Source organism: Dipodomys merriami, unplaced genomic scaffold, assembly GCF_024711535.1.
Source record: "Dipodomys merriami isolate MVZ:Mamm:240054 unplaced genomic scaffold, mDipMer1.0.p SCAF_57, whole genome shotgun sequence".
NCBI lineage: Eukaryota > Metazoa > Chordata > Mammalia > Rodentia > Heteromyidae > Dipodomys > Dipodomys merriami.
The window spans coordinates 5,468,402-5,477,319 of NW_027206146.1; the positions used below are offsets into that span (position 1 = coordinate 5,468,402).

At 54.8% G+C, this 8,918-nt stretch overlaps 1 protein-coding gene across 2 annotated transcripts; it reads left to right on the top strand.

The window, feature by feature from the left end:
• Positions 1–125: 125 nt before the first annotated feature.
• Mamstr (MEF2 activating motif and SAP domain containing transcriptional regulator) lies at positions 126–6,139 on the top strand. 2 transcript variants are annotated; one of them, XM_070000502.1, is made up of 9 exons: positions 126–192; positions 1,294–1,332; positions 2,626–2,768; positions 2,937–3,121; positions 3,597–3,699; positions 3,890–4,096; positions 4,410–4,637; positions 4,756–4,810; positions 4,971–6,139. In XM_070000502.1, exons 1-9 carry the CDS (start codon positions 135–137, stop codon positions 5,252–5,254), a joined length of 1,302 nt encoding a protein of 433 aa, XP_069856603.1. In that variant the 5' UTR covers positions 126–134; the 3' UTR covers positions 5,255–6,139. The 2 variants fall into 2 exon arrangements, with proteins under 2 accessions (XP_069856603.1, XP_069856604.1); XM_070000503.1 differs by lacking the exon at positions 126–192 and adding an exon at positions 888–908.
• The last annotated feature ends 2,779 nt before the right edge of the window (positions 6,140–8,918 follow it).

Below are 8,918 nucleotides of genomic sequence, written 5' to 3' on the forward strand. Positions count from 1 at the left end.
CAACCCTATGAACCCTTTCCTGAGTTCATGCAGGGGAGCAGCTTCTGACCTCCCCCCCCAACCCCCACCCCGGACCCTGCCCTCTGTGGGGGTCCTGCCTTTATTCCAGCTCAGGTCCCATCCCACACTTGGCAATGACCCTGGCGGCTTCCTCCCAGCGCTCCCAAATCATCCGCTCCAAGTTCCGATCTGGTGAGAGAGGGGTGGCCTGTGTGGGGGGGGGTCCTGGGGATGTAGTCTCGTGTTTTCTGAAGGTCATTCATGCATAGAGGAGGATGGGGTGGGCCACAGTTGGGAAACTAGGTCAGCGAGGGGTGGGCATGGGAGTCAGGGCCTTCAAAGGACCAACTAGCTGGTTGAAGGACCAACTAGGGGACCAACTATCAGGAAAGTAGAGGAGCACTGAGTTGGGGCCTGGGAGGTCCAGTATGGGAGTGGGGGGTGAGGGGATGGGGAGCTCTCAAGCTCACTCGAGCTTTAGTTTTAGTTCAGGGCAGGCGCTCAGTGGATGAATGACTAGACTGGGCATTCATTCCTGAGCAAAGGACACTCAAAAGTTTGCAGACCCAGCCAAGGTGGCTGGACAGAGCCAAGAGCAGGGTTGGAAAGTGTGCCAAAGAGAGTACAAATGGTCTGAGCATGGTGGTGCCCACCTGTAATCCCAGCTACTGGAGAGGTCTGGAACTTCAAAGTCAGCCTAGGCTGAATAGATGGTTACAACAGAGGGACTGGGAGTGTGGCTCAAGTGGTAGAGCTGGCCTGCCTAGCATTCAGAGGCCCTGGGTGAAAAAATTCAAAACAAACATTTTGAAGGTGAATATTGGGTGGAGTGGAGGGGGGGGTGAGGGAGTGGGGCGGGGAGAGGACTGGGAAGGGCCAGAGAAAATGCTGGAATATGCAATTGTGGGGTGAGTGTGCATTGGACTAAAGGAGGCCATATGTAAACTGGGCCAAGATGCCAAGATGATCAGTATGCCAGGTTGGGGTGGGCACAGAAGGGGCAGGTGCAGGCGTGGGGGGGATGGGGTGCCGGGCTCCGTTGCAGCCTTCGCGCTGGCTTGGCTCTGAGCAGCTCTGGCCTGAGGCTCTGAGCTTGGCTGGAAGCAGGCTGGAGGCCCCGGGAAGGGAGCTGGGGAGCAGCAAACGGGCTGCCCGCCCACCCGCCTGCTGCACGGGGTGTGTAAGGGGCCGGGCACACATCCCGCCAACAACTGTAGCTCCCAACCGCCTGGCTAAGCCAGACTCCTGGACACTCCCTTCCCTCCCCTCCCCTGCTCCCTCCTCCTTCCACAGTTCTGCAGCTTCGGATCCACAGACGGAATCAGGACCCAAGTAAGTTGGGGGCTCTGGGAGGGAGGGGTGGTGGCCTCACTCCCCTAGGACAGACATCCTGGGTGTCTTCCCCCCCTCAGGCAGTTCCCCTCCCCCATCCTTGGGTGCTTGGTCCATCTGTTCGGAGCTGGGCTGACTGAAATCCCAGCCTGACACCCCAAAAGATGACAAGAGTCTGCGCCAATCCCCCATCCTTTTTTGCCTTTGGATCTCTACTTCCTGCTGCCCAACATTTCCTACCCTTGACAGATGCACAAGCCGGGGAGATGGTTTCTTGGAGTGGAGATAGGCATCCCAGATTCCACACACACTCGGCACCCTCAAAAAGTACCAGGATGTGGCTCTCTGCTTCTCCTTCTCTGCCAGAATCAGGAGTGCAGGCCCCACCCCACCCTGGCCAAAGCTGGGCTCTGTGATCCTCCTCACACACCCCTTGTTCACTCAGGACCAGATTCCTGCTTTTTCTTTTCTTCGTGGTACTGAGGATTGAACTCAAGGCCTCAGGCTTGCCTACCAAGTGCCTTCATTACTCTAGTCACTCCCCTATCCCCCAAACTCAGAGCCGGGGCACTGTCCCTTAGATTTTTTTGGGGGGGGGGACTTGAACTCTGGGCCTGGGTGCTGTCCCTCAGCTCTTCAGTTCAAGGTGAGCACTCTACCACTTGAGCCACAGTGCCTCTTCTGGTTTTCTGGTGGTTAACTGGAGATTAGAGTCTCATGGATGTTCCTGCCCAGGCTGGCTTTGAACAGCGATCCTTAGATCTCAGCCTCCTGAGTAGCTAGGATTACAGGCGGGAGCCACCAGCACCCAGCTTGTCCCTTAGCTTTTTCACTCAAGGATGGTGCTCTCCTACTTGAGCCATAGCTCCACTTTCAGCTTTTTGGTGGATACTTGGAAGTAAGATTGTTTCACAAACTTTTTGATCCAGGTTAGCTTTGAACCTCATCTTCAGATCTTAGCCGCCTGAGTAGTTAGGATGACAGACGTGAGCCACAGTGCTCAGCTGTATTCTGTTTTAGACACAGGGTCCTGCTAACTTTGCTTAGGTGGCACTGGCATCAAATTCAGGATCCTCCTACCTCTCCATCCCAAGCTGAGATTGTAGGACAGAGCTACCATGCCTGATACCTTCAGAGGGAGACTAGGCTCAATTTGAGCCCCTTGGATTTTGATCCCAGCCTGCTTGCCTGTATTTTGGGGGTGGAGTGTCAGGCCCTCCTTTCCCATGCTCTTGCTCCTCCCTGTCTGGCTTCTTTCCTGCAAGCCCCTCAGGGTCCTTCTTCTGTCTCCAGTCTCCTCCAATTCAGATCCCTGGATCTCAGCCTCAGGCTCAGCTCTGGCCCCAGCCTTGCCCTCCGTCCCTGCCTCCTTCTTCTTCAGTCCTGGGGTTCTGCTTCCTGAACCAGAATATTGTCCTTGGAGATCCTCAGAGAAGGTGAGTCTGGACTGGAGAGAGCACAAACTCCTCTTAAGAGTCTAGTCCCGATCCTCTTGCTGCTTCCACTTTCCCCTGTCTGGTGTGGCCACGCGAAGTCCACACTTGGCTCAGGGCTCCGGGACAGGAAGGTACAAACCACCCACATCATCACATTGGCTTTTGCAGGACTCTCCCAAGGTCTCCCAGCGCTGGAGGGAGCCCACATCCAGGGGGAACCTGACATACCACCAGTACATGCCCCCAGAGCCCAGACAAGGGCCCAGGGCCGACCCCCAAGTGGAGGGGAAGGCCCTGGGCTCCCCAAGGCCACCTCTGAAGATGGGAACAAGCTCACAGCCACCATATCCCAAGTATGATCTTCATTTTGCTCTTAGGGTTCCATCATCCCCTTGCCTCAAATCCAAAACCAAAGGGAGCCTGGTCCCCATTGTCTCCTTACCAGACCCGTCCTGTCCTCAGCCTTCTCCCTTGAAACCACAAGTTCCCATCCCTCAAGCTAGAACCCGTGTCTGAGGACCCCAACATGCCTTTTCTCTCTCTGTCTCCCCTCCTTTTTTTTTGTGCCAGTACTGGGGTTTGAACTCAGGGTCTCAGGCTCTTGGTCAGCCTTTTCTGCTCAAGGCTGATGCTCTACCCCTTAAGCCACAGCTCCCCTTTTTTTCTTTTGCTGGTTTATTGGAGGTAAGAGTCTCAAGGACATTCCTGCCCCGGCTGGATTTGAACCGCCATCCTCAGATCTCACTGTCCTCCAGGGTGGCTGGGATTACAGGCGTGAGGCTCCAGCTCTGGCCCCCTTTAACCTTCGCCCCCTCCCGCTGTGGACAGGACGAAGCCCCCGACCCCGGCCCCCTCCCCACCCGGGGTCTCTGGTCCTCCGCCTCCGTCGCACAAACTGGAACTTCAGACCCTCAAACTCGAAGAGCTGACGGTGAGTTCGGGGTGTCGCTTCCAGGTCCCGAATTCTAACCCCGCAGCCTCCAGTGTCGGGGGTCCCCCGTAGGTCCCATCCTTTTGCAGGGCCCCAGGAGTCCAGACCCTTCCTCCCTCGGTTTCCAAAGGCCCCGCCCCGGGGACCCCGCCCAGGACCGCTCTCCCCGCCCCCCCGCCCGCCCCCTCAGGTCTCCGAGCTCCGGCAGCAGCTGCGCCTGCGGGGCCTCCCGGTGTCCGGGACCAAGTCGATGCTCTTGGAGCGCATGCGCGGCGGCGCCCCGCCCCGCGAGCGGCCGAAGCCAAAGCGCGAGGACAAAGCCGCGGCGGCGGCGGCCGCAGCTCCCTGGCCCCGCCTCAGGCCCAAGGCCCTGGGAACTGCTCGCCGCCAAGGCACGGTAAGGGGGTGTGGCATACACGTATGACCGACCAATGAAGATAAGCTACAGCGGGGGGGCGGGATGTGAAGGAACGAATAGCCAATGAAGTGTGGGGGCGGGGTCTCCACCCAAGGACCTGCGAGTGAGGGGCGTGGCTAAAAGCTATGGAGGCGGATCTTATGGGAAGAACAGCCAATGAAATGGAAGGGAGGCGGGGGTCTATCAGTATAGGTCTGGGACAGGACCGGTTGCGAGCGGGTGGGGTTGCTACCGGGGCGTGGCTTATTGGGCGGGGCGGGGCTTATGGGACTGGCGCTATTCACGGTTGTAGATTAAGTCAAGTCCTGCGTTCCACAAGCCGCCTCTTCCACGCGTGGCGGATACAGTGGTGACAGTTCCGGCTCCGGCTTCGGCTCCGGCTCCAGCCCTGGTCCCAGCTCCGACTCCAGCGACGGCCCCGGCTCCAGCCCAAGCCCCGGGCTTGACAACTTCCTCAGCCCCAGCTCCAACGGGTCTGACTCTGGAGGAGGAGCTGCAGGAAGCGATCCGGAGGGCTCAGGTGAGTGCGTGCGGGACGGAGTCAAGCTGGGGGTCCCCGCTCAGTTCCGGGCAGGGATCTGGGGTTCACGCTACCGTCCATTGTTTTTTTCTCTCTTTCTCTCCCTCCCCCCCTCCAGCTGCTTCCGAACCGAAGCATCGATGACATTCTAGGAGATCAGAGGGCGCCTGAGGGTAGGAACTGAATCCCTCGATGATTTAGGGGAGAAGGGAGCCTGAAGCCCTGGACTTCTGGGTGCCAGGGAGGAGTGGATGGGGTACAGGACCTCTAGAAATGAGGAATCAGGCACCGGGAACCAGACCCGCAATGCCAGAAGCTCTCTTTCATCTGCAGACTCGCTGCCGCCCATCCCCCTGGACTTCCCAGGCTCCTTCGATGTACTGTCCCCTTCCCCGGACTCCGAAGGCCTGTCATCGGTCTTCTCATCTTCCCTCCCATCCCCCACCAACTCTTCATCCCCCTCTCCTGGGGGCCCCACGGATTCCTTGGACTGGCTGGAGGCCCTGAGTGGGGGTCCTCCGTTGGGCTCCGGCCCCCCAGCCCCCAGCATCTTCTCTGCTGATCTCTCAGACTCCAGTGTCACCCGGCTGTGGGACCTGCTAGAAGATCCGTGGTGATGGAGTTGGTGATTTCCAGAGACCAACAATGGGTGGGGTCGAGCAGAGCCCCTCAGGGAGACCCCTCCCTTTCCCCCCCCCCCACTCCCTACTTGGCCCTGAACTGGTGCTCCACAAGCCACCTGCCTGGACTTCACCTGCTTGGCTTCTGTGTAACACCCCCACCCCCCTTCCACCTTTCCCCATGGTTGTATGGTTGGGGATGAGGGGTTTATTTGCTGCTCACCAGGGGCAACATGCTGCTTCCTTCAGAAATATCAGGATGTTTTTGCCCCCTTCCTTCCAGACATACTGGATGGTTGCCTGCCCTCTGTGGGGGGATGGGAGGAATCTGGAAGGTGATTATGTTGTATGGATAGGATCAGAGAGGATCAGGGAAGAGCCAGAAAGGATTTAGAGGGGAATGAGACACTGGAGTTGAAGTTGCAGGTACAAGAGAGACTCACCAAATAGCTCAGAATGGGCTAGAACTCATAATCCACCCACCTAGGCCTCCCCCGTGCTGGGATCACAGGCAAGCACCACTAGGTTTGACTTAAACCAGATGATCAGAGTTCATAGCCTGTGTCCTCAGAGCGGAGAAAATAAATAAGAGAACCTTAGTCGCTGCTCTTAAGGAGCTCAAAAGGTTTACAAGGATCAGATTGGTATTTTTGAGAACCGTGGTGCTCCTGGACAAGATTCAACAAGGGCCGTGACTCTTCGTAAAGACAAAAGGCCAGAAGGCGTGCCACCCGGGGTCTAAGAAGCATTTTCACTGAGCCTCAAGGATAAAGAGGCCTTGGCCACTGGAACAACATGGAAGACTGTATCTTCCTAGGTGGAAGAGCTTGCCTGGAGGGGCAGAGGACACAGGGCCACCAGAGGGAGCTTGTGTGGTCAGGATTCCTGGGGGAGAGGTGGGGGGGGGCATTGGGGCGGTGATCTGATATCAGGATGAAAGCTGATGGTGAAAAGGGCAGCAGCAGGGTGCCGGTGGCTCATACCTGTCATCCTAGCTACTCAGGAGGCTGAGATCTGAGGATCATGGTTCAAAGCCAGCCTGGGCAGGAAAGTCTGTGAAACTCCTATCTCCAATAAACCACCAGAAAACCGGAAGTGGTGCTGTGGCTCAAGGGGTAGAGTGCTTGCCTTAAGCTGATAGAGCTGAGGGACAGGACCCAGGCTCAGAGTTCAAACCCCACAACTGACAAAAAAAAAAAAAAAAGAGGCAGTAGCCCTGCAAGTCTTAAGAAGGTGGTCCTCTTGTCCATCTCCATTTTTCCCTGATGATTTTTTCTATGTCTAATCAGTCTGTCACCATCTAAGTGCCTGTTTGTGCACGTGTCTCCCTGTCTGGGTTCTACCCTCTGCCTCCCTTGTTCTCCACGAAACTCCTGTCTCTGATTTGTCCTGTGCCCATTCCCTCCTCTACCCTAACTAGCATGCTTTGTAGTTCCTGGTGTGTCTCAGGGAAACTGGACACCCAATTTGTAGTCTGGTCCCCCACCCATTCTCCTATTGCTCCTGGGTCTGTCTGGAGAAGGGCAGTCTTGGGGTGAGAGCACACTGGACAGCACATACAAGGCCACTGGACAGCACATACACACACCAAGAGTCAGGACCAGGGGCAGAGAAGGGATTCTCCAGAAAGTCGAGATTCAGAATGTTAGAGCAGGATTGGGTGGGAGCTCAGGTATGAGCCCAGTGTGAGAGAAGCTCTTGGGTCTGACACTTTCAGTAAATATTTCTTTTTTTTTTTTTTTTTTTTTTGTCAGTCATGGGGCCTGAACTCTGGTCCTGGGCACTGCCCCTCAGCTCTTCAGCTCAAGGCTAGTGCTCTACCACTTGAGCCACAGCGCCACTTCCAGCTTTTTCTACTTATATGGTACTGAGAAATCAAACCCAGGGCCTCATGCATGCATGGCAAGCACTCTACCGCTGAGCCACCTTCCCAGCTCCTCAGTAAATATTTCTACCCCCCACTTCTGAGGGTCCAGGAGAGATCCAAGTAACAGCTTCATACCCTGGTCTTACCATTGCCTGATCACAATGGTAGGTGGATTTTTTTTTTTTTTTTTGGTGGGGGTTGGGGGAGGTTGGTTGTAGGGTTTGATCTCAGGGCCTAGGTCCTATCCCTGGACTTTTCTGTTCAAGGCTAGCATTCTACCACTTTGAGCCACAGCTCTACTTCTGGTTTTCTGATGGTTAATTGGAGATAAGAGTCTCACCAACTTTTCTGCATGAGCTGGCTTTGAACCACAATCCTCAGATCTCAGCCCCCCCAAGTAGCCAGGATTACAGGCATAAGCCACCAGTGCCTGGCTGGATTTTTTTTTTCTTGCTTGGATTTATTTATTTAGGTAGTACCTGGGTGTGAACTCAGGGCTTTACACACACGCATATTTCTTTCTTGGCTGGTGCTCTATCACTTGAGCCATGCCTCCAGCTGGGCCTTTTGCTAGTTATTTTTGAGTTGGGCATTTCCCTCAGTGCTGGGATTACCAGCACTCACTGCCACACCCCATGTCCCTACCCATTTCTCCACAACCATTCAAACTGTATACAATGAGTGGAGATTGGAAAGAGGGTTCCTGGAATTATAAAGGGAGAAACTCTAACTTCATGACATAAGGCAATCCCCTATTCCATGGGCACCAAGCCACAAAACCCTGCCCCAAAAGATCCAGATGCACGGACTAGAAAAGCCTGATGGGAAGTGTGAAGTCCTCCAGATGTGTGCACAAATGACTGGTGGTGTTTAATCTGGGAAGCTGAGTACAATCACGTGACAGGCTCTCCTCATTGAACTTTGACGTCTTTGCCCAGGTAACTTTGTGCAGTGGATATCCTACATGCAGACCTAGGGCCTCCACTTGGTAATGCCACCCAGCTTGTCAGCAAATTGCTATGTCCTTCTGAGGAGCCCCAGGCCAAGCCAGTGCTGTATGTTTTATTCACCCTGTCTCTTCACAGGCGAGACACAATTCTTGGGAGAGATAAGAGATTGAGTTGCTCGGTGGGGGTGCTATGGTTTTAATATGATGTGGAGCCCCAGCTCCTCCACGTATTAATGTGAGGTACTGGGCCTGAGACAGCTTAGGATATGAACTATGCTTAGAAGGAAACAGCATTGTTCTCTTTCCAGCAAGACCCAGCCTGGCCTCTGCTTCCTCCCCAGAGCTCCTGCCATTAGGATGGCATCCACTACAAGGCCCTGGCCAGGCACTTACAATGTGATCCAGCCCCAGGTATTTCATTATAGTAATGGAAAACAAACTACCACAGGTTTCCCTCTCTCTCTTTTGTGCCAGTCCTGGGCTTGAGCTCAGGGACTGGGTGCTTTATCTGAGCTTTTGTACTCAAGGTTAGTGCTCTACCAATTTGAGCCACAGCTTTCCTTCTGTTTGGTGTGTGTGTGTGTATGTGTTTAGTTGGAGATAAGTCTTAAATGATTTTCCTACCCAGGCTGGCTTTGAACCATGATCCTCAGATCTCAACCTCTTGAGTAGCTGGGATTACAAGCATAAGACACCATCACCTGACATTCATTTTTCAGAAGGGAACCAAAATAAGAATGAAACATTTTTATTTTTTCCTTCACTACTGCTGGAAGGGGTTGCCTGCATGTGATGCTTAGAAATGTGGCAGCCCTTTTGGGCTCAGGAGGCAAATGGGCCTAAGA

Excerpts from the sequence above, each read along its gene's own strand:
- Mamstr (XM_070000502.1), top strand. The coding sequence starts at position 135 with ATGACCCTGGCGGCTTCCTCCCAGCGCTCCCAAATCATCCGCTCCAAG. Across the intron at positions 2,769-2,936 it reads CTTGGAGATCCTCAGAGAAG|GACTCTCCCAAGGTCTCCCA; the intron begins GTGAGTCTGGAC and ends TGGCTTTTGCAG. Across the intron at positions 3,700-3,889 it reads TCAAACTCGAAGAGCTGACG|GTCTCCGAGCTCCGGCAGCA; the intron begins GTGAGTTCGGGG and ends CCGCCCCCTCAG.